General features: G+C 37.8%; 1 protein-coding gene across 4 annotated transcripts in view; it reads left to right on the forward strand.

The window, feature by feature from the left end:
• PANK1 (pantothenate kinase 1) overlaps nt 1–1,529 on the forward strand; it is a 110,502-nt gene extending 108,973 nt beyond the window's left edge. For all 4 annotated transcript variants that reach the window (XM_070561635.1, XM_070561615.1, XM_008534247.2 and 1 more), the window contains one exon: nt 21–1,529. In XM_070561635.1, the coding sequence (XP_070417736.1) occupies nt 21–80 (60 nt within the window). In that variant the 3' untranslated portion in view covers nt 81–1,529. The remainder of the gene's footprint in view (nt 1–20) is intronic.
• The last annotated feature ends 24,494 nt before the right edge of the window (nt 1,530–26,023 follow it).

Consider the following 26,023-nt stretch of genomic DNA (forward strand, 5'->3'; position numbering starts at 1 on the left):
TGTTCCCATTGCTTTGGCAGGGTTATTTTGGAGCTGTTGGGGCACTGCTGGAACTGTTCAAAATGACTGATGACCAGTAGAGATGAGCAGTCGACGAAGAAGAGCCTTCCATGAGAACAGGTCCCTGAGAACTGCTGCTGGAGAAGGTGAAAGCCGCTGTGGATGGAAGCCAAGCCATTATGGCAGATGACCCTGCTGGATTTGTAAATAATTGAAAATCCTTCTAGTTGATCTTTTACTCTTGGGGTTTGAGCTTATGATTCAAAACGGGGAATACAGGAATTTTTTCTGTATACTGTATTTTTTAAAAAAAACACTTGTGCAGCGTGGCCAAACTTACCAATTGTATGCATTAACTTTGAAAAGTTGTATGATGTTTAAGAAGGACCTGAAGTGTAAGTGCTGTTTATTTTTCTTCTGGGGTTTACTGATCAGCGTGGTAATTTTAACTTCATTTAGTAATTACTCTAGGAGATTTGACCTTTACTTATATTTTTCATGACGTTTCATGATTTGCTGTTGGTTTCAAATGAAACTACAAATCTGGCATGTTTTACTGTGAACACTATTTTGTTTGTTTGTTTACCTTTTTTCATCCTGTTTTTTCTGTTCAAATGTCTTATGGAAAGAGAGAGTCCTTCCCGCTGTTTCTGTCTTCGGACGACTCCCCCTCCCCTCCAATACCTTTCTTTAATGTAATTGTTCACGTTAATCAAGGTGCTGACCAATTCAATATAAAGTTAAGCATGAGATCTAAAGCTCTCCAAAGTTCCCTTGAAGAGAAAAACTCTGAAAGAGTTCATGAATTTAATGAGTCTGGCAAAGGTTGAAAATTATATGCAATTTAGTCTTATCCCTTATGAATATACAGTGGGGTGGGTTTTTTTGGATTTATTTTATATTAGGTTATATTAAATTGAAGTGTTCCAGGATGAAATGTCCTCATCCGTGCACAGCATATGAATGGCAGCAAATCCCTGTGCAGGACGTTGGGACTTATGGAGGAAAGTCTCCCAGTAGATTAACTGTTCACGCTGGGAGATTTAGGAGAAGTCATGGGTTGAGGTGTCAGGTAGTCACATCTATTTGTTTTGTACATGTATATGCCAAGGAGCTTTGTAACAAGGCATCTTAAATAATGAAATTTTTTCATTTGAAATATTTTAAAATGAAAACTGTATTTCAATCTTAGTTTCTAAAATTAAAAAAAAAATTATGATACTGATCCATATATATATATTTTTTTCTTTTTGAAAGATGTCATTGGGACTGCTGGGTAACTTTCAGGTGAGGGTCTTGTACAAATATTGAAATGCATGAGATCTAATGATTTAGAACTAATTCATCTTTGAGTTGAACTTATTGTTGAAAGGGATTTTTGAAGGGCAGAATATTTGCTGTATGATGAATCTTTCCTTCTCTGCCTTCTGAGCACCACCTTTAATTTCCATATCTTCAAGTCTTGAAGAAGTTGATGTTAACTGAAGTATTCACTTGTCTGGTTGAAATAAAGCCTGTTTCTGTTGTGATGTTTTTAGTGTATATGTTATTTTCATTTCTTAATCTTCATGTTCATATTATCTGCTTTTGTTTCATGAAATGAATGTGTGTTGTATTTTTGCTAGTCTACGTTTCATAATTTGAAGCTTTCACATAAGTGTGATAAGGTCCAAAACACTGTGTCTTCAATTGAAGCTGTAGCCCTATGCAGGGATTTTTTTTTAATAGCTTTCTGGAATACAACTAATTCTTATTGTCAAAATATCACTACTATATTTGGTAGTTCCAAAAGAGTTTCAAAATTTGGTCATCATAAATACATTTATCAACTTCTACCTAGCTTAAAAAAATTCAAGCAACTAAGATGTTCTTGAAATAGATAAGTGTAAAAATCTACATATTATCTATGTTAGTGCCTTTTTTGATTATTGTCTTCTCCCATTCCTACCCTTATCTGTCAGGGAATAGCAGACCTTGGATCACGGTTCTGCAAAAGAAATCAGGGCAAGTTAGTGTGACTGTATAATTTTTTAATTATCTGGAATCGCTTGATCTCTCAATACAAATGTTTGAAACATTGGTTTAACTGAAGGAATAAATTATTCCATTATACAAATATGAGTTAAATGTTGGCTACATATAGCCAGTCTTTTTTTTTTACCATGAAGAACTTATAATCTGAGAATTTTTACATTCACTTGAACTCCAGAAATTTTCCTTTGGTTCAACGTCACGAAGAAACTTGGCAAGACTCAAGAATTTTTATCTTGAACTATGTGAACTCAGGATGGTCAGTAGTCCAGAGCGTGGCTTTGATGGTGAGGAAGCTTCAGTTTGGGTCCAGCTCAGCCATTGACTGGCTGTGCCGATAAGTTGCTAACCCTCCCTCCAAACCCTAGTTTCCTCACTTATAAAATGGGGCAAATAGTAGTTTTTACCTCCATATTTAAAGAGCTTAGCACAAGGGCTGACACATAGTAACTGCTTCATTAACGTTACCTATAGTGAAGAAAACAGATGTTTTAAGCAAATGCATTAAATCAGTGATTTCTAACCTTCTGGAATGTAGGGAACCCAATTTGGTGTGGAGACACTTCACAGATCTCCATATGCTAGTACATGTCCACAGCCCGTGTCCACAATTCCAGAATCCCAAACTCTTAAAATTTATCTGGACGACTCACTTGACAGAAAAGGCTGACTTGAGCATAATTTATCACAGTTTGTAGGACTCTTCACATGTTTTGTTGCAAAGCTATTTATATGTTTGACTACAGGGTGCTGCCCAAGACCCTACTAGGAGTGTTAAGTAGTGAATAATTCTCAGTTTTGAAACACATCTGATCCCAAGAGTTTCAGCTAAAGGGCTTGTAGAAATACAGTTGTAGTCTTCAGCTTACGTAGTATACATGGAGTCAGAGTCCCTTTCTTGGGAACCATTGTAAAGGGTAGTTTATACTTGACATCATTCAGTCGTATAAGGAATATTAAGAAGTTACTTTGTGCCGGGAAGGAGCTGGGCAACCCCTGCTGTCCAGTGGAGGGAGAAAGAAGTCTCAAACCAACATGTAGCAAAGTGTCACCAGTGTCATTCATTCATTCACAAGTATTTACAGCAGTGAATGAAACAAAGACCCATCCTCGCAGAGCTTACATTCTAGAAGGGAAGACAGGTAACTTACTAAATATATAATGTTAGATCAGTACTACAGAGAGAAAGTAAGGTAGGGTAAAGGGCTAGAGGGGGGTAAGTACTATTTAGAAAATGAGAAGACGAGAAACTTCTTTGGTTAGAGTGGTCAAAGCTAACCTCTCCAAGGAGGGGACATTTGAGCAGAGTCACATGAAGTTGGGAATGTACCATGTAAATACCTGGGAGAAAATTTTTTACTCCTGGCAAATGAGAATGGAGGTTTCGAAGGACTGCAAGGAGGCCAGTGTGCCTGGAGTAAACAATGTGAAGAGTGGTGGGACATGCAGTCTTAGGAGAAGCTGTGGGCCAGGTGCTAAAGTCTGTGAGAGCAGAGGGCTGTTCTGGAAGGAGGGATTGGTCACTTCTCCTGGAGGAAGCTGCCACAAAAATTTTCAGAGTCTAAACCAACAAGTAGAGACCAACAAGTAGGACCAGGAGGGGAGGGCTTCCCAAGCAGCGAGAGCAGGGTGAGAGAAGCATTTAGAGAAGAAACAGCCTGGCTTATTCAGGGAACTGGAAGCTGTTTCCTTCAGTGGGAGCATAGTGAGAGAGAGAGAGAAGCAAGATACTGGGAGAGAGGAAATCAGCCAGATTCTGGAAGGACTCATGTTCCATGCTCAAGATTCCAGTCTTTTCTGTAGTCAGTGTGGAGCCATTGAAGAGTTTCAAGTAAATTGAGACTAGAATTAATCTGGTTTTAGTGATAATAGAGCAAAATGTCCTATTGAGGTAAATGAGTAAACCAGTTATTGTGCTTTTGAATACATAAAACCATGCCAATATCATGTTTATTTCCTCTATTGTGCCAAACCTTATGCAGTAGACCACATTTCTCTGTAACCAAGATGGTTATATAAACTCTTGAGAATTTTCCCACAGGACAAAGGCTACTAATATATCCAACTCTACTATGATTCTATTCAGCGAGTAGGGAAGGTTCAACACCAGTGATCACCATAAACTCCATTACCCGTGAGAATTGTTTGGAGAGAAGGCTCTGTTCCTCCAAGGGATCAGAAGATGACCCCAAATTTGTGAGGAAGATTTAATTGATGCACGTTTTCTACTGGATCTAGTAGGTGTTCATTCATTCACTCTTTATTTAATTTTGACTGAATGCCTGTAATCTGGGAGGCATTGGATAACATTAAGGATACATTCGGTTGTGAATAGGACAGTAAGGTTCCTGCTTTCAGTGGGCTCACATTCTGGTGAGGGAGATAGACTTTAAGCACATAAACCAATAAATAAGGAAATATCAGATAGCAATAAATGCTATGAAGGAATGAAACAGAGAGATGTGATAGGAAGGAGAAGCACTTCCTTAGTCATATGGGCATGAGACACAAATATGAATAAGTTATGGCCTCGGCTTTCGAGGAATGACAGTCAAGTTCCTCTTGCTTTCCTTCATTACCACCTCCTCCATGAAAATGAAAGATGTTTCAGGGAAACAGTTTGCTAACTAATTCGTTTTCTTTTTATTTTACTTAGAATATTTAACTTAGTTCACATATGTATTCAAAATCACATATTACATGAAATAATATATTAATTTAGTAATGCACCTTTTTTACTACTCACTCATTTCATGAAATAATATTATTTGAACTGTTCATTTGAATCCTCATTGTCAATGCCTTCATCTTGACCAGTCATTTAGTATTTTCCAGAGCACACCAAGTTTGACACACAGCAGTTTTGAATCTATGTATGATATTGACACTGAATTCTTTTTAATCAAGCCACAAGCATCTACTCCCATAATGAGCTCGATTGTTTGTTTCATTTTCCAAAAGGTGTATATTGGTGATGCCACAGTGCAATCATTTGTTTTATGTAGAGCCTTTTTTAAAAAGACTACTTTACAAGTATTCATCACTTACAATACAAAAATAAAAGAAAATTTGTATTAAAACTCTTTGCCTCTTTTTATACTCACCCTATCAGGTAAACACTAAACATTCCAAACTAAAATTAATGGAGGTTTTTTCAGTTAATGTTGTCAAACAATTTTCAACCAGTCCCCAGTGAGAATTCATCTTTTTTTTAAGTATTTTTTAAATTTCAACGAGTTTTACATGCACAATCTAAAAAGTCAAATAGTTCCACAAGACTGAAAAATAGCAGTACCTGCGTTTTCTTTTCTTCCTTGTTTTATTTCACCATTTTGAGCATAGCAGCTTCCCAGAAAAGCGTAGGGTGATGAGGGGAAATTTTTTTGAGTATTTACATGTCTAAAAATTTCTAAAAATATTTTTACTCTACCCTCATACCTAATTGAGAGTTTGGCAAGGTATAGAATTTTAGGTTAGATATTATTTTTCTTCAGAATTCTGAAGGCATAGCCCCAGCCAAGCTTCCAGTGTTGTTGTGAGAAAGCCTGATGCTGTTCTAGCTCCTGATCTTTGTATATGACTATTTTCTCCTCTCTTTTCTGGAAGTTTTTAGAAACTTTTCAACCTCCAGTTTCAGCTCCAGCAGGTAAAGAGCTTGTGATTCATCACTCCCATCCTTACAACAAGAAAAAAGCAGAACAATCTGAAAAACAATGACTTTTCTCAGAGAATTGAGGTCATAGGGTAAACCGCCACCCTAAAATCTGAGAGACAGACAAATACAGAAAATCACAGCTGAAATCAATTTACCTACCTACCATCCATAAACTGGTAGGAACACTTAAATGGTAATTTTGATGACTTGGTGGAGGCTGAGTGTGAACTTGCATTAGATTGAGAAATTCCTGGGGTTCACAGTCTTAGGGATGTCTCCACACATTCACGGGTTGTACCTCCAGGAACCCTACCAGATTCTCATAGTGAGGAGCCAAGAAAAGTTCACTTGTGTCTCTGGCAGAGGGAAAGGAAAAGTAACCATTTTGAAATACATGGAGAGTGTTCTCCATGACAAAGGGCTGCTTTCCAGGGAAGAGATTTTTTTCAGAGACTTATCTTACCTCAAGGAGAAGGGCAGTTACATAACTTCAGGCTTATCTTGCCTTCCTATTTCATTAAGGAGGGAGGAGGTGGCTCGGAAGGGGAAGGAGTAAATGAGATTGCCAGGAGACACTTGTGAAGATCACAGCCCAAGAATACAGGCCCACTAAAAACTGAGATTTTGTCATAAGATGATGGAATGCTTACCCTTCTCACATCTTACCACCACCTCCACAGGGCTCCCATATAATTACAGTTGAAATAGCTGCAAGATGCAGACTCTATTTAAAAAGAAGTTATTAGGGAGACACAAAAACAACAGAGGAGTTAAAAACAAGGACACTAGAGGAATTTGAAGCCTCTGGCACCTATAGCTACAGCAAATATTAAACACAGCCTAACTCCTAGCCAGATTAACATAAACCTCACACAAAAGTCCTTTCTATTACCCATTACATTTCTATTACCCATTACATCATAGCTAGCTTTCAATGAAAGATTACAAGACATGTTAAAAGGTGGGAAAGGACAGCCTGAAGAAACAAAGCAAGCTTCACAACTGGACTCCAATATGACATAGATTTTTGGAATTTAGTCAGGGAATTTAACTATGATTAAAAACTCTAATGGAAAAAGTAGACAACATGCAAGAACAGATTGGTAATGTAAACAGAGATGGGAATTCTAATAAGGAATCAAAAGGAAATGCTAAAAATTAAAAACATTGTAAGAGAAATGAAGAATGCCTTTGATAGGTTCATCAGGAGACTGGACACAGCTCAGAAAAGAATCAGTCAGCTTGAATATATGTCAATAAAACCTTCAAAAATGAAATTCCAAGAGAAGAAATAATAATAAAGACAGAATATCCAAGAGCTATGGGACATTCAAAAATTATAACGTATGCATAGTTAGAACACCAGCAGGAGAAGAGAGAACAGAGCAGAAGGAATATTTGAAATAATAACAGCTGAGAATTTTCCAAAATTAATGACAGACATCAAACCACAGATCCAGGAAGCTCAAGAATCCAAGCAGCATAAATGCCAAAAAATCTACACCTAGGCATATGATATTCAAACTGCAGAAAATCAAAGACAGAGAAAATTCTGAAAGAAGCCAGGGTTGGGGGGAAACAATTTATAAGTATAGTGGACTTCTCCTCAGAGACTGTGCAAGTGAAAAGAGAGGGGGTTAAAAATATTTGAAGTGTTGATAGAAACTACTCTGTGCCACCAGTATCCTGAAAATTCATAAAGATAGGCCTTCGTGTGAATGTATTTTCATTGACTATACTGGTCACATGATGGATTCTTTCAAACTAGAAACTCATATCTTTCAGCTCTAAGGAATTTTCTTGTATCATTTCTTTGATAATTCCATCCCCTCTCTGTCCTCTCCATCAGGAACCACTAGTGCTTGGATGTTGGACTTCTTGTACTAGTTCTCTAACATTCATGTTCTTTTTCTTCTATTTTCCATCCTTCATCTTTTTGCTCCATTTCAACTTTATCTCCCAGCTCTTTTATTGAGTTATTATTTCTATCATGCTTGAATTCCCAAGAACTCTTTTTTGACTCTGATTTTTTTTTTTGTAGCCTATGTTTCATTTCTCAAAAAATAATTTGTCTTTTATGTTTTCATGTCTCTGAAGAATCTCTCTTCCAAGTTGCTTTTTTCTGTCTGTTTTGTTCTCTCATTTCAGTGAAAGTTGATCCAGCTCAGCCGTTTCTTGGGAGAACCCCCTGTCAGTATCTTTAGATCTTTTCTCTGAGGATGGTCATGTTCTCCAGAGAAGATACTTCTCATCTCCTCTTTGGAGGGTATAAGCTTGACTGCAGGATTTTGGGAGTGGAGAGGAGGGAGGAATTTGAACATTCAGAATAAGATGCAGTAAGGTGTAGCGGTTAAGAGAAAGCTCACTGGAGTCACCTACTGTATGAGCTTAGGCAAGTTGTTTAACTTCTCTATGTTTCACTTTCTTCATCTGTTAAATGCAAACGAAGATTGTTAGGAGGATTAAATCAATTTATATACATGAAATGCTAAAAAGACTATCCTAGCATCAAATAAGTGTTAGCTATTATCACAAACAGTCCTTTGACTTAATTCCTCTATTTTCAATACCATACCCTGCCCACAACGATGACAAATATTGACCAACTCAGGACTTTCTTTTTTGGTGAGGAAGATTGGCCCTGAGCTAACATCTGTTGCTAATCTTCCTCTATTTTGTATGTATTCTATAGTTACTGCCAAATTTCTCTTCCAAAAAGTATAAGTGTACACATTGTAAATGACTTTTAATAGTGCCTATTTTCATAAACACTCCCCCACACTACATATTATCAATCTTTTCATCATTACCAATCTTATAGGTGTAAAATGGTATCTCATTTTAATATGCATAGAAAGTCTTTAAGATCTTCCTAATCCTGAGGTTTTGATTCTAATGCTGGGAATTATAACAACTTTGTCAGGTCAAAAGAGAAGCAATCTTCGAGTCTTTGGGAAAACAGCACAGTCAAGTAAGTTAGCAAAAGCTCTGTAATGAGCCTGCTTTGGTTAAGGCCTGACGGTCTTTCAAGCTAGCTGTGGGACCTTGGGTGAGGCCTCTAACCTCTGAAAGCCTCAGTCAGCTCATCTGTAAAATGGGAACAAAATTAATTCTTCCGTTATATAATTGTGAGGATTAAATGATAATGAAAAAGAGCAGAAAACTGGGCCTGGCCAAAGCGCTCCTTCACGCCAGCCATGGGCACCCCCAGGGGGAGCAGCCGTTCACACTGCCTCAGCCTCTGCCTCCAGGACTTACAGATGTGACCTGGCACGTTGTCTTTCTTTTCTCGCCTTTTCAAAATGCTCATTTGTTTTTTCATGTGTAAGCAATCATTTTCTTTTTATGCAAGGTCCGTAAGTCATAAAAATAAATTTGTAGGGGCCAGCCCTGTGGCCGAGTGGCTGGGTTCACACGCTTCACTGCAGTGGCCCAGGGTTTCGCTGGTTCGGATCCTGGGCACGGACATGGCACTGCTTGTCAGGCCATGCAGAGGCGGCATCCCACATAGCACAACTAGAAGGACACACAACTAAAAAATATACAACTATGTACTGGGGGGATTTGGGGAGAAAAAGGAAAAATAAAATCTTTAAAATAAATAAATAAATAAATTTGTAAAGTACAGTTAATTTTCAAAATGTCTCATTTATTAGCTATTTTATCCTCACAGTCTCCTTAAGAACTAAGCAAATAGGTGGTGTTATCTCTAATTTACACCTGAGGAAACCAAGACAGAGAAAGCCAAAGCAACTCCTCTAGGTTAAAAAAAAGTAAGTTGGTAGCAGATCCTGGATGAAAATTTAATTTTTTTTTTAAAAGATTGGCACCTGAGCTAACAACTGTTGCCAATCTTTTTTTTTTTCCTGCTTTTTCTCCCCCAATCCCCCCAGTACATAATTGTATATTTTAGCTGTGGGTCCTTCTAGTTGTAGCATGCAGGATGCCGCCTCAGTGTGGCCTGACGAGCGGTGCCATGTCCGTGCCCAGGATCCGAACTGGCGAAACCCTGCGGGCCAAAGCGGAGCCCACAAGCCTAACCACTCGTCCACAGGGCCTGCCCCTTGGATGGAAATTTAGATTTTAAAAGTTAAGTGTCAAAGGGTTAATCTCCATAATATACAAAGAACTCACACTGCTTAACAACAAAAAAACAAACAACCCGATCAAAAAATGGGCAGAGGACATGAACAGACATTTCTCAAAAGAAGATATGAATATGGCCAATAGACACATGAAAAGATGTTCATCATCGCTAATCATCAGGGAAATGCAAATCAAAACTACACTAAGATATCACCTTACCCCCGTTAGATTGGCAAAAACATCCAAAACCAAGAACGACAAATGTTGGAGAGGTTGTGGAGAAAGAGGAACCCTCATACACTGTTGGTGGGAATGCAAACTGGTACAGCCACTATGGAAAACAGTATGGAGATTTCTCAAAAAGTTAAAAATAGAAATACCCTATGACCCAGCCATCCCATTACTGGGTATCTATCCTAAGAACCTGATAACAGAAATCTCAAGAGTCCGTTGCACCCCTATGTTCATCGCAGCATTATTTACAATAGCCAAGACGTGGAACCAGCCTACATGCCCAGAAACTGATGACTGGATAAAGAAGATGTGGTATATATACACAATGGAATACTACTCAGCCATAAAAAAAGACGAAATTGACCCATTCACAACAACGTGGATGGACCTCGAGGGCATTATGTTAAGCGAAATAAGTCAGTCAGAGAAAGACGATCTCTATATGACTCCACTCATAGGTGGAAATTAGTATATTGAGAAGGAGATCTGATCGGTGGTTACCAGGGAAAAGGGGGGGTGGGGGGAGGGTACGAAGGGGGAAGTGGTGTACCCACAACATGACTAACAAAAATGTACAACTGAAGTCTCACAAGCTTGTAATCTATCATAACATTAATAAAAAAAAAAAAAAAAAGTTAAGTGTCAAAATGTCACCTTATTCGGGGTGGACTAATCTGGTGTAATATATGAATACCTACTCTAATAAGTAAATAAGGATGAATTATAATGAAGATATCAGTTATTCATAAACATACTTCATTTCTGAAATGTCTAATGGTTTTTGAAACTGTGCAAAATAGTTCAGATATTTTCCTTACAAATATATTAGAATTATTGTTCGTAGTAGTACATGCATTTCCATTCTGCAAAGTGATGAACTAAGCTTCTGTTATAATGTGTTACAAAAAGGCAAACCAACCTAATTTTGACCATAGTTTAATAGCAGGGACAGATCCTTAAAAATAGTTGCCATCTCAGAGTCCCTTATACTATAAGACTTTCTGAAAAATCTGAGTCTACTGATTTAAAAAAATCAAAAGAACATAACAACCGAGCCCCAAAGTACATGATGCAAAAATGTATAGAATTGAAGCGAGAAGTAGACAATTCAGCAATAACAGTTGGAGATTTCAATACCCTACTTTCCATAGTGGATAGAACGACTAGCCAGAAGATCAACGAGGAAATATAAGACTTGACCCACACTAAAAACCAAGTAGACCTAACGGACATCTATAAAACCCTCCACTGAAGAGCAGCAGAGTGCAAATTCTCCTGAAGCGTGTGTGGAACATTCTCCAGGATAGACCATATGTGCAGCCGTACTACAAGCCTCAATAAGTTTAAAAGGGTTGAAACCATACAGATTATGCTCTCTTAGGACAATGGAATTAAATTAGATATCAATAACAAAAGAAACAGGAAATTCACAAGTACGTAAAAATTAAACAATATACTCGTAAATAACTAATGGATCAAAGAAGAAATCACAAAGGAAATCAGAAAATTGAGATCATCAGAAAACTTAGAGATGAATGAAAATGACAACACCTTATTGGAAACAACTGAAGCAGTGCTTGGGGGAAATTTATACCTGTAAATATTATCTGGCAATTAAAGGAGAAAAGTACCGATACATATTACAACATGGATGAACCTTGAAAATATTATTCTAGGTGTAAAAGCCAGTCACAGAAGACCACACACCATATGATTCCATTTATACAGAATGTCCAGAATAGGCAAATCTATAAAGACAGAAAGTGAATTAGTGGTTTTCTAGGGCTGGAGATTTGGGAGAAATGAGGAGTTAGTGCTGACAGATATGAGGTTTCCTTTTTGGGTGAAGAAGATGTTCTAAAATTGATTGAGGGGATAGTTTTACAACTCAACTAAAAATCATTGAATTATACACTTTAAATGGATTAATTAAATGGAGTTTGAATTATATTTCAATAAAGCTGTTTTTCAAAACCAAGTTAAGTTTGAAGATTGAAAAAAATCCTTCAAATATAGCACAAAAGTGAAATTATGTATGTTAATAGGAGAGGTTTCTTTTTAATCTAACTGGTGTCATTTTCAATTTTGTAAAATATTCTATTTGTTATTGCTTTTCCACTTTATTTTCCGTGTATGTTCCTTGAATTGTCACGCTTTTAGACACAGCCACCAATTGCATTTAGTCACATTCATGTGGCCTGAAGTTGGTGTGGTTACAGCAGGGGCACTATGACAAAATCGCAAACAGCCTCAGCCCCAGTCGCATATGTTAGTTTGTTTTTTTTAAACAAACAGATTTCCTTTTTTAATTTTTGCAGTTACGGCTTAAGAAGAGTTTGAAATTTGCCCTTAAGTTATAAAGCAACTAAAAAGAATTGGACTTTTTGCATGTTAGCCTTTTTCTTCTCTCTTCCCTTCCTCCCCTGCACTCAGTTCATGAAATTTGCTGTTGCTATTTTAACCAGGTTCGGCATCTAAAGAATTTATGCCATTTGGCTGCCACGTATGGCTAATGAATTGTGTCTATTTTAGCACATTCCCCACAAGTGAGGCAGGTGTTCTATGTCCCCTTGTGTATGTTTAAGAGATATTTAAATTTTAATTTTAAAGAAAACAAATTTTAAAATAATTGTTTTCCATTATCAAGTTTATTTACTATGACATAAATACTTTTTCATAGTTTGTTCTCAGGCTATGTTTTCTAGTATTTGCGTTGTGCGTGTGTGTGTGTATAAGTGGTATACTGGGGAAGAGAGAGATCCCAAGTTAATCCTCCAAGTAATGGCTCTAGAGTTTGTATTAAAACTATAATTTAGGCGGAGTATATTTTTAAATCCAATACTTGAATAGTTTGTCAAATGTCACATTATTTTATATATAGGTGCATATATAAGTGTATGGGTTTTATATATAAGTGTATGGGTTGAAATTAGGCAAGTTAAACATAATGGTGAATTTTAAACAGGAATATTTTTAAGCATTCCCCTTTGGGCTTTGATTACTATTTATACTGGATTTATAAATTTAAAATGAGTTGTCAATCATCTGTCTGAGTGCCAACATCAACACTGAATTTATCAAGTAGTTATTGATGCAATGTTTGGACGGGCAAAATGAAATGGAGACGGGAGGCAATTATCTGTAGATCCCACCCACACGACTTTCAGCAATGCAGAGAAAATGGTTTGGTTGTCCAAAACAACTGAGCTTTGTTGGCTCTGCCCTGAACATTTAGTTAACGACACAGTTCTTCCCGTCGCTTAGCCTGTGTTTCTGCAGCCCGTGCCTGACCTCAGCTGTCCGTGGCAGTCACGGTTGTGGTGGTTAATTAACCACGAGGACCGTGTCAGCAAAAGCAAGCTGTAGGGCTCCCTGGCCTTTAGAAAGCTTGGTCTCAGAGAACCTGAAGGACCTTTGCATCTGTAGTATAATCTGCTTTAGTGGCCACAGAGAAAGATATTACCAAGATATAACCTCGCTTGGACATAAGAAATGAACCTTTTTAAGTGGGTGTATGGCATTAAGATTTTAAAAAGAAAACACCAAACCATGCCTAATTTTTGGATGCCAAGCAAATTCTAAATACACTGGCATGCGAACTTTAAGATATAGAGATTTATTAACTTATATAATACTAATTATTGATTACTTACTACTCATGTCTTAACGTCAGCTTTTACTCATTGATCTAGTGCTGCAAAAGAGACTTTGGAAGCAATAACCAAGTCTTACATTTCAAATCAGAAGTTAATTTTGATCACTCAAGTGGTAAGTTACAAAACTATGCTAAAGGCCTTACCCTAAGCAAGGTTGGGCAAGTATGAGAAGTAGAAATTACACTTTTTGCTGTTATTCTAAATTTTAAGTTCCTAAATAAATGTTGAACAATTGTTTAGGGAACGTCAGTTAGGACGGTGCCAAATTATTAGCCTGCTTTGAACACTCTTGAACTCTCACAGGTTCTGACCTGGCTCTGGATGATGTGGGAGGGCTTGGCACAGAGATGACATTTAACCTCCTTCCAAACCTGAGCTTGTGTGATTCTAAGAGTCAGGCACCGAGCCTGCCCTATGCAAAGCTACCGCATGGGAATAAAAAGTGTTTACGTGAAAGAGTTCATCGCAATGACAGCTCTGATGGATTCAGCCTGTCACCTGCTTGGCAGTCTTTGTCCCTAACCTTCTCGTGGAATTGTCTCGAGGCAATGCATGAGGTGAGCATTTCTGTCTTCATTTCACAGAAGAAAAGACTGAGGCTTGGAGAGGTACAGGAACATGCCCACGATCACGTACTAACAATCGAGAATCCTGAAATGGCCTTCTGGGAAAAATCAAAGCTTCTTCGGGTCCAAATGATCCAGATGTTTCCTTCCATACTCCAAAAGGGATTGTGTATAGAGGCAATGTCTGACTAGGTAACTATCACTCCTACCATTCATCTCAATGAAATTTTTTCATGCCCAGGCTCAGAATTTCCCATTGGTTGGTCTGAAGTCCTAGCTCAAGCGCCTTCCTTCTCTGTTATTCAGCTAACGGTGACATTTCTCCATTTGGCCTTCTCTCCTTTCTCCTTCATCATATTTCCACCACACTCTAAACAAATATTGATGCTAGACTTGTACACACTAGAGTGCTTATAAAACAAACAAAAAAAATTACAAACTTATTGACTAAATTTCTATGTGGTTAAACACCGGTTAACCGGTGGCACAGCGGTTAAGTCCTCATGTTCTGCTTCTCAGAGACCTGAGGTTCGCCGGTTCAGATCCGGGATGCGGACATGGCACTGCTTGGCAAAAGCCATGCTGTGGTAGGCATCCCACGTGTTAAGTAGAGGAAGATAGGCACAGATATTAGCTCAGGGCCAGTCTTCCTCAGCAAAAAGAGGAGGATTGGCAGCGGATGTTAGCTCAGGGCTAATCTTCCTCAAAAAAAAAAAAGATGGTTTAAAAATGAATTTTTTATTGAGTTATTTTTATTCCTGTTCAGTTTCTTTCATCCCTAGTAATGATGTAGGTCAAAGACAGTTTTCTTTTTTAAAATGGAATCCTATGTTCTCAATAACTTAGCCCAGCACAATTGCTTAAGTAATCGTAGCATCTTAGATGTCAGATGACTTCTATTGAACAAGATGTTTATTAAGTAGAATATCCTAAAGTGTGGTGTAGGCCAACATGCGTCAGAAAAAGTTTGAAAGTTTGCTTAAAATTCCTATTTGGGGACCTGCCCCGAGACCTTCTGAATCTGAATCTCTGGGAGTAGAGTCCGAGAACACATTTTAAAAAATCTTCCCAGATGATCGTTAAACACTTAAAGTTTGAGACTCACGGTCTTAAAGGTTATATTCCTATCAGCATTAAAAATTGTATCCATCCTTAAACCTTCCTGATTCTCTGGCAGGTCACACTCAGTTGCAGGAAAGCAGCTTTGTTTAATGATCAGCTACTGATTAAACAAACCCAATTGCTGTCTCTATGTTCAGAAGGAAGGCACCACACCAACGTCAATCAACCATGGCTTCTGTATGTGACTGGCACCCCTTAAATCATGGATGCAAAGGTGTCCCCTACATTATGTTGAAACTGATTTTGCCAGCACAGCTTTGCAGTCTGGTTTTCAGTTTCTGTTCCACTCCCACGTTTTTCAATACCTCCTTTGGTGTAAGAAGGGAATGTTCTGAGATTAGTTTGCAGGAGAGAAGGAATCTCTTAACTGGGCAGTTACTCTGCTTAAGATTGTCTGAAGGGCCGTCCCCGTGGCTGAGTGGTTAAGCACGCGAGCTCTGCCTTTGGCAGCCCAGGGTTTGCCTGTTGGGATGCTGAGCACAGACCTATACACCACTCATCAAGCCATGCTGTGGCAGCATCCCACATAGAAGAACTAGAATGACTTACAACTAGGATATACAACTATGTACTGGGGCTTTGGGGAGAAAAAATAAAAGAGGAAGATTGGCAGCATATGTTAGCTCAGGGCCAATCTTCCTCACCAAAAGGCATAAAAAGATAAAAAGTAAAATAAAATAAAAAGATTGTCTGAAGTTCATCTTGGGTGAGCCATTATCCTCTTTTCAAATATGGAGGTGATAAAAGACAACTTTATCAGGTCAGACTGCGCTTCTTATTGCTGTCGTCTCTGATTACTCAAATAAACATTTTGTATTGCTATGCAAACACACTGGAAAACTTAAGGACAATTTGCACAGAAGCTTAAAGATTCCATTTCTTCCAAAAAGACCGTTACACTGAATCACAGAGGTAGTGTTGTGGTATAATTATTCTAGGCTATGGGGAAGCAACAATTAGATCTTGCAATCATGTCGTCCTTCTCCACCTAGGAACCTTCCAAATTCTCTCCAGCAACAAAAATCTATGACAAAAAACTCAGTTTTCTAACAGGGAATATATTTATAAAGATTTCCATGACAGAAGTTAAGCTAAACTCTGTTTGTTAATCTCCAGTCCATGAAAGGCCTACTAAACTCAACACATATTTATCAACCCTCTCTCATGAGCCCAGCACTGTGTTTAGTTCCAAATCCCATCTCTGAGGTGGCAGAATCCACAGCCCTCTCATTATCTTGAGAAATGTCTTTCCATTTCCCCCAAATTTCAACACAGAGGTAATTAAGAATCATTTCTTCTTCTTCTTCGTTTCCACTGTCGTCATCGTTGTCATTGTCACCTTTGTCTTCTTCTTCCTTTTCTTCTTTTAAATAAGTAGTGCTCCCCATGAAGTGAGAAGAGGGGAAGAAGGGTTGTTTTAAATTCTTCAGGATCTGGAATGTCAAAATTCCCAGATGACTACAAATCACTTATTCCTCTCGGTATGGAGGTATCTTTACAAAGCCTTAGTAATTTCCAGTATATCCATAACCAATGTTACTTTGAAAAACCTAATCCACATTAAATTAAAAATTATTAAAATAAGCATATTGTCTTCCACTCTTCCTATGTAATTGCTAAAAATTTTCTCCCCAGGGACATTTAATTTATCTAGAACTAGAGACACGTTTTTTCCCTCTTAATGAGGTGATAATGAAGTGAAAATATAAAGAAAAAAAGCCTACTTTTTGGGGCTGGCCCCATGGCTGAGTGGTTAAGTTAGCACGCTCCGCTGCAGGCGGCCCAGTGTTTCGTTGGTTCGAATCCTGGGTGCGGGCATGGCATTGCTCATCAAGCCACGCTGAGGCAGCGTCCCACATGCCACAACTAGAAGGACCCTCAACGAAGAATATACAACTATGTGGCGGGGAGCTTTGGGGAGAAAAAGGAAAAAAAATAAAATCTTTAATTAAAAAAAATTTTTTAAAAAGCCTACTTTTTGTTTTTGCACTGCATACACTATATTATTCTGAAAGTATAAGGTCCATCATTTTGAAAGCTTAAGCTATATGAATCATTTCATTGCAAAGACGTATACCTCTATCTCCATCTGTGTCTATATAGCTGTTTCATGGACTTATAGTGTGTGTTCATAGATTGCTATTGTATGTTATCATTAATACTACATGTATACTAAATATTAATACTATAACATTTATACTATATTAAAAACTCTATTCAAACTAAACTTTTATTAATTGTTGCCTTTCACGCAATTATGACCTCCTAGAGCTTCCTTGTGGCACCTAAACAAAGAGTCAACAGGGGGTATACAAAATCCCCAAATGTTTTTGACATTTGAACCAATCATATCACTTGAGCCAAGACTCCTTGTTCTGCAAAGTCCCAGCCGACTGTTCTACTGGCTGGCTACCCACCCGCCCACTGAGCAGGGTGTTTGTTAAGACTTTGAGGCACATACTCTGCTTCCAGAATCAACACTGCATACTGATTACTTCTGTCTGTCTGTCTGTCTCTCTTTTTTTGTTTGTTTCTTTCTTTTCCTCCCGTTACTTTATTTTCAATAACCCTCACTTTCCTGAAGGTACTGATATGAGGAATGAGGTAGGAGACAGACCTCTTTCAAAAAGATTTAAAGTTGGCATTTTAATTAACCAAAGGCAGGGACTATAAAGAACATTCTAATCATATGACCACACCACATTTTTGTGTTTAAATCAAGTAAGGGTTATGATGGTGATTAATAACTCACACTAACTAAAAAAGTCAACTGGGGTGATTATGAAAGGCAAATTTTCTTGTTTTAGGGGAGAAACAAAATCAGCATATAATTGACTTTTACATTCCATTCCACTTGTAAAGGGCTTTCCACCCTTTTAAAAACTCTTCGTAGTTCTGTTAAATATCAGACTTGGAATTATATGATTTAAAAATGTGTTATTAACAAAATTTCATCCTGGCAGCTGGTTCAAATATTCATTTAAGGATATGTACAGTTGTGGCACTCGTATCTTAAAACAGACAACAGGATGACACTGGCACTGTGCATTAATAGTAAAGGAATCCATTTGAACTTTCTTAAAGTTTCCCTGCATTGAAGTTTGAGAAGACGTAGTTTACCCTCTTTTACTCTGTCCTTGGGGGAGAACAAAGAAGGTTTGGAATGCTCACTCAGAAACAATGACTCTGAAGACAGGTACAGCTGTTCAGGAGAGTGAGTGTAAGCGGCGGTAGCTGCAGGATTCTCGCCTGCCATCGCCTTCTGGCTCACTTGTTTTGTCCTCCGCTAGGAGAGTTACTTCATTTTCTGAGTCTTCGGAGATGTGGTGCTGACACATATTCCTACACTAAGACAATTCATTTTCCTCATCAGAAAAGATTAAGAAAAGCATAGAAGAATGTGTGGAGGCAAAATGCATATTGCTAGCGTTTCTCTCCCCGCTTCAGCTATTAAAGACCCAACAGTCCTTATCTTGATAGAACCTTAATGACCCCAGTGTTTAGCAGAGAGTTTGGCACATAGTAAGTACTCAGTAAATCTTGAACAAATGAATGTTTCCTCAAGGTAGACTTTCCTCAGTTTATTTCGACACACTGGTAATTTTTTTATTTGTTCAATTATATTTTCATCTGTTCAACCAAAGGACATCTTGTGAGAGCCTACTAAGAGCCCACAACAATGCAAAGAGTTTGACAAATATTTTACCTAAATACTTGATTTCTATCCACAAGATTTTATTATAGAAATATATATTTCAGCCTAGTGGTTAAGTTCGCACGTTCCACTTGGGTGGCCTGGGGTTCACCAGATCGGATCCTGGAACTGACTTAGACATCACTTATCAGGCCATGCTGTGGTGGCATCCCACATAGAAGAACTAGAATGACCTACAACTAGGATATACAACAATGTACTGGGGGGCTTTGGAGAGAAAAAAAAAAAGAAAAGAGGAAGATTGACAACAGATGTTAGCTCACGGCCAATCTTCTTCACCAAAAAAATAAAAAGCAATAAATAAATAAATAAATATTGTTTAATTTTTCAAGCGTTTTTTTCTGTTTGGTAGTCAGTGGTTTTCTCACAACACAGGATACTTATTTTGCTAATGAGGCCAAGAAGCATCTAGGCATCTTCAGTCAAGTGGTAAGTTAAGCCTGCCTAAACTTTTGGGCTGTGAAATAGGCAGCAATGAGCACCGCAATCACTCGAGCGAGTTCTTAGGATGCAGATTCCTGGGCCCTATCTGCAGAGATTCCCATTAATTTGTTGGGAAAGGGGTCAGGTTGTCAGTATTTTTCTAAATCTCCCTAAGTGTTTCTACTGTGCAATCAGAGTTGAAAACCACTGGATTAATGGGCTAAAAAGAATATTGAAGTAAGCACTCATAATGTTTCAGTGTCAATGAACATTTCGTGAGAGCTTCCGGCTGCAGAACACTGCATGAGGTGAAGGAAACTAGTGAAAGCTTTTCTGAGCAGAAGGATGATGTGACCAAAACCATGTTTCTTAATTTTTTTGCCAATTTAAAAAATGTAAGAGTAACACAACCTCCTTCTAATAATTCAATAATAGCATATAAATGAGAGTCCTACTTTTCTCGTATCGTATTCTACTCTCCCTGTCTCCCCAGAAGTAAGCACTGATGTCAGTTCGGTATATACATTTCCAATTTTTTTTCTTGCTTGTATTTGTAGGTACTCATGGAAATATATCATTTTAATACTAAATATTGGATACATAGAGATTGGATATATATTGGATATATTTAATACTATATGTTATGGATGCATACTCACATATTAGAAATATAAAAACATGCATGGGAATAATAAACATGAAGTTCAAGGTAAGGTTATGAGAGGAGGAGAAAGACATAGCAGGTGAACAGGAAGTGGTTTCATATGTTGAGAAATAAGATGGGTTTTGGGTATATATGAGTGTCCTTTATGTTATTACCTATACTTCTCTAATTGTACCAAATATAGGTTTTTATTTTGTGTTCACATACATTTTAAAATATATTTTTATTTTACAACAGTTTTATACTTAGAGAAAAAAATGCGAGGATAGTACAAAGAGTTCCCATATACCACGCACCAGTTTCCTCTATTAACATTTTACATTTGTCACAATTAATGAATCAATATTATTAACTAATAATTTATTCAGATTTCCTTAGTTTTTGCCTAATGTTCTTTTTCTGTTCAGGCTCCTATCCAGGACACCACATTACATTTAGTTGTCATGTCTCCTTAGGTTCCTCTTGGCTGTGACAGTTTCTCAGACTTCCTTTGTCTTCAATGACCTTCACGGTTTTAAGTGCTGAGCAAGCATTTTGTAGAGTGTCCCTCAACTAGAATTTCTCATGATTAGACTGGGGTAAGGGGTTTGGGGGAGGAAGACCCCAGAGGTAAAGCGCCATTGTCATCACATTATATCAAAAGTAATACTGTCAACATAACTTATGACCGATGAGATTGACCTTGGTCGCCTGGCTGAGGTAGTGTTTGTCAGATCTCTCCGTGTAAAGTCTCTCCTTTTCTCTCCCCTCTCCATACTGTGGTCTTTGGAAGGCAGTCACTATGTGCAGCCCAAACACGGGAGAGGCGAGTTACACTCCACCTCTACGTAATTGATGTGGAACTCTTCTGCGTGGGACGCTTGTCTCTTCTCACCCATTTATTTATTTATTCAATCATTTATTTATATCAGTCTGGACTCATGGATTTTTTTTTATTCTTTAGGTTATAGTCCAATGCTACTTACTGATTTTGTTGCTCAAATTGTCCCAGCTTGGCCACTGGGCGCTCTTTCAGATTATATATTTGGTAAACTGCTTTTAAAAACGGCTTTACTGAAACATAGTTTACAAACCATGCAATTCACCAGTTTAAAGTGTGCTATTCAATGGCTTTTGGTATATTTGCAGAGTTGCCTGACCATCACCATGGTAAGTTTTAGAACGTTTTCATCACTACCCCTCCAAAATCCATGCCTAATAACAGTCAGTTTCCATTTCTCCCCAGCCCTTCCCCAAGCACTAGGTAACCACTAATCTACTTTCTGTCTCTGCAGATTTGCCTGTTCTGGACAATTCATATAAATGGAATCATACAGTAGGTTGTCCTTGTGACTGGCTTCCCGTTAGCATAATGTTTTCAGAGTTCCTTCATGTTGTATCACGTAACAACACTTCATTCTTTTTAATTGCTGAATAATATTCCATTGCATGGATATACACATTTTGTTTACCCATTCATTATTTGATGATCATTTGGGTTGTGTCCAATTTTTAGTTCTTGTGACTAATGCTGCTATGAACATTCTTGTACAAGTTTTTGTGGATGCCTGTGCATTTGTTACCAACACTATATACCTGTATTAGTCTGTGTTCTAGATGTCATGCTCATCATAATTCTACCTATAGGCACACTGTGTTGGTTTCTATCAAGCTCCACCTCTGAAACCACCTTCTAAGAGTCTTTTCTATACCGCCACCCCGTGGGCCCCCACTGTGAAATGTCACCCTCTCCAGTTGACCAGAGTAGTTATCTTTTCTCTCCTTTGTACCACTTATCATATTCCACCTTATAGTATTGTTATTTGAATGTACAAATCTTCATCACTAAATTGTAACTTTTAAAGATAGAAACTGGGTTATACATCTTCATATCCTCGCAGTACATAGCACCTTGCCTCAGCCAACAAATGACAGGACAAATATGGTTTATTATATGTTTTTGTAAATGTAGATATTATAAGTTAATATGTTCTATATATTTATTTTATTTAAAACATATTTTTTAATGAGGTGAAAATCACATAACATAAAATTAACCCTTTTTTTTTAAGATTGGCTCCTGAGCTAACATCTGTTGTCAATTTTTTTCTTCTTCTTCTTCTCCCCAGAGTCCCCCAGTACGTGGTTGTATATCCTAGCTGTAAGTCGTTCTATGTGGGATGCTGCCTCAGCATGGCTTGATGAGCGGTGCTAGGTCCACACTTAGGATCCAAACCAGTGAAACTCTGGGCCTTCGACGTGGAGTGCATGAATTTAACCACTTGGCCACGGGGCTGGCCCCCCAAATTAACCATTTTGAAGTAAGCAATTCAGTGGGGTTTAGTATATTCAAAACCTTATGCATCAACTATCTGGTTCCAAAATATTTTCATCAACCCAAAAGAACCCACCCGTCCATTAAGCAGTTACTCCGGATGCTCCCCTCCCCCGAGCCCTTAGGAAGCACTAATCTGCTTTCTGTCTCTATGAATTTACCTGTTTTAGATATTTCGTAAAATGTATCTGGTTTCTTTCATTTAGCATAATGTTTTCAAGATTCACCCACAATACCGCATGTATCAATATTTCATTCCTTTTAATGGCTGAATAAATTATTCTATGTATTTTATTTGCAATTTATTGCATATACATTACATCTGCCGGATTTTACCACCAGATGGCATCACTTTCCTGGGAATTCCTGGTTGTTGCTCATATTAGTTAATGAAATTAACTAAACTGTGAAATTATATCAGTTCAAGAACTGCTTTCAGTGCAAAGCTATTGACGCCTAATGAATTAGCCATTATGGGTGCTTTGGCACTACAGCACACAATATGTCTTGATTTAGCCATAATATGTTGTTATAAGCAAGAGTGGCTTCCAGGAAAGTAGATACTACTTTTCAGATGTGTTTAAAATATCTATTTCATATTGAATTATTGTAACATGAATATTTTTATTAAGCTGTTAATGAATAATAATATCCCTGTCAAGACTGGAATTACAAAATACTATGGGGATTTTGTAACGTCATTGTGAAATCTGCATGATACTTGGTTTGGTTGAGACGTGGCTCCACCTACTAGCTAAGAGACCAGGGGCAAACCTCACTCGACTTGCTGAAAGGGATGAAAGTACATTAACACCTTGTTTCTAGGGTTTCATGAATATCAAATGAAATATGTCTGTGAAAACGTGCTGTAATCTTGGAAGCACTATAATAATTGTTACTAATTTTGAGGATTTAAAAATTCATACTCATCAGTATTTATATCATGCATAAAAATATTATTCTTTTTAAGGTGATCAGTGTAATTAAGCTCAGGGCTTATTGGGAATTTGGCAGTTTAAAAAATAATTCCATTTTGAGCGTCTCTCTGAAACTACCCTTGGAGAGAACGATTTGAGAAGATTCTATAAGGAAATTACGGCAATTTTAAGTAAGTGACCTCTGTACTGGAAATTCCTAGTTTGTTTAATTTAGTTGGATGAGATAACTTTGACTTAACTGAAATATATCTTGGTATGAGAAACATTTGTCCTGAGTAGTGATAATAGTTCAGAGCTTCTTCGTACATTTAGTGCCCAACAGAGTTTGACATATAATAAGCCTTAAGCATATAAGGACAAACGAATAAATGAGTTCCAATTCCTCTATTTCTCCCTTTCTTCACTAGGATTTTCTTTAAGGTAACAACAGTTTTATTGTTTATTGAATTCTTGTTACCAAATAGTTACCTGGCCCTCCCCCCAAAAATTACAAGAAGTGTTTATTGGATGCATAAGTGAATAAGTAAACAGATAAATAGATTACCACTAAAACTGCAGAAAATATAAGTTTAAAATAGTTTGTTATGTTTCTAAATTATTAACAGCCTATTCCAAAATTACTCATTCTCCCTTAGTTGACCTAGTTGCTAAATTAAAGCTGCCCAAGTAGTTAACATCTTTGTACAGAGAAAACCAAAGCAAGGAGGTAGTATTCATAGGTAGGTTTATAAATGATTCATGTGACCTCAATTTCCTGAAATATAGGCAACACAGAGTTCTTCGCATGCGTAGGAAGCACTGGACTCTTGAAAACAGAATGGGTGGAGGAGTGGAGACAAATGGATTAAATGAGATAATCCACACGAAGCATTCAACCCAGTTCCTGGTTCACAGTATCTTTGTGCTAGTTAGGTAAAGTCCTCTCTGGGCAGGTGCAGCCCTGAGGGCCTACAGTTTGGCAAGCTGAGTGGAGACTGGATTTCTTTCCCTAAGCTCTCTTGGGCGGCAATCTTGCACAATGCATAACCTGCAGAGCTAATTTTGGAGGCCCTGGGGCTAGGTAGTATCTTTAAGAGATGGCACGACAGAGGGTTGGCCTGCTGCCCCAGCTGACCAGCGGATGCCTGGTAACAGAATAATCTTTCTGTGCCTTGGTTGCTCACTTGTAGAATGAGACAATGCTAATATTCACCTCGCTGGGTCATCATGCAGACTAAACAAGTGAATGCATGTAAAACCCGTGGAGCAGGGCAAGGCAAAGGCGTACATTCCATTAAATGTTAGGCATTATTCTCAATATTACCCAGTTAGACTAGTTCTCAATAACAAGGCAAAAATTGCGCCAATCCTTTAATGGTCCTGAGCCATGGAAGTTAGGATGGTGAGGCTTTGAAGGAAAGGTCATCCTCTGCACAAAGCTCCCAGATGAGAGTGCGATGGCCAAGTGGTCTTGCAGAGAAGGACCAGTATAGCAGTTTCCCCCTTATCTGCAGTTTTACTTTCCACGGTCAGTTACTGTGGTTTCAGTTACCTAGGTCAACCATGGTCCAAAAATGTTAACCCAGAAATTCCAGAAATAAACAATTCATAAGTTTTGAATTTCACTCTGTTCTGAGTAGTGTGATGAGATCTTGAGCCATCCTGCTCCATCCTGCCGGCAGGTGAATCATCCCTTTGTCCAGCAGATCCATCCTATATACGCTACCCACCCATTAGTGAGTCTTGGTTATCAGATCAGCTATCAGTATCGCAGTCCTTGTGTTTAAGTAACCCATATTTTACTTAACAATGGTCCCAAAATGCAAGAGTAGTGATGCTGGCAATTTAGATATGCCAAAAAGAAGCTATAAAGTGATTCCTTTAAGTGAAAAGGTGAAAGTTCTTGACTTAATAAGGAAAAAAAATCGTATGTTGAGCTTGCTAAAATCTAAGGTAATTTTTATTACAACATATTATTATAATTGTTCTATTTTATTATTAGTCATGGTTGTTAATCTTTTACTGCGCCTAGTTTATGAATTAAGCTTTATCATAGGTATGTACATATAGGAAGAAACATAGTATATATAGGGTTCCGTACTATACTCAGTTTCAGGCATCCACTGGGGGTCTTGGAACAAATGTATCCCTGTGGATAAGGGGGACTACACACTGTAGTTAAACCCTACCGAGAACTGTCCAAATTTGGGGGAGAGTGGAATTTTTCCTTGTGACTCTGTGATCTTATTCACCATCTCCATTCCAGTGACTTCCATCTAGATGTTCAATACACGTTTGTTGGGTGAGTTTATGAAGTAACTGGAAATGTCTACAAATCTTTGCTTTGCTTCCAGCACTACCAGTTGATTTGTTAAGATTGCTAGTTTATTCTGAAGTCAAATTGCTAGTTTTCTCAATCTCTTACTCTGAGATGAATATTTATAAGTACTTTTCCAAATACTGCGCAGTCTGAGGTATATTCTTCTGTATCTCTTGAATTTGCTGTCACCTGCACTTTCTTATCAGGAATATTTCTGTTGCCAGAATGGCAAGGAATACAAACAAACACAAGAGTTCTTGGATTGCATTCTGCTGGATAGCAAACTTTTTCATCATGGACTTAAAAAGTTAATAGACTAT

The sequence above is a fragment of the Equus przewalskii genome, chromosome 1 (assembly GCF_037783145.1).
Source record: "Equus przewalskii isolate Varuska chromosome 1, EquPr2, whole genome shotgun sequence".
Taxonomy (NCBI): Eukaryota; Metazoa; Chordata; class Mammalia; order Perissodactyla; family Equidae; genus Equus; species Equus przewalskii.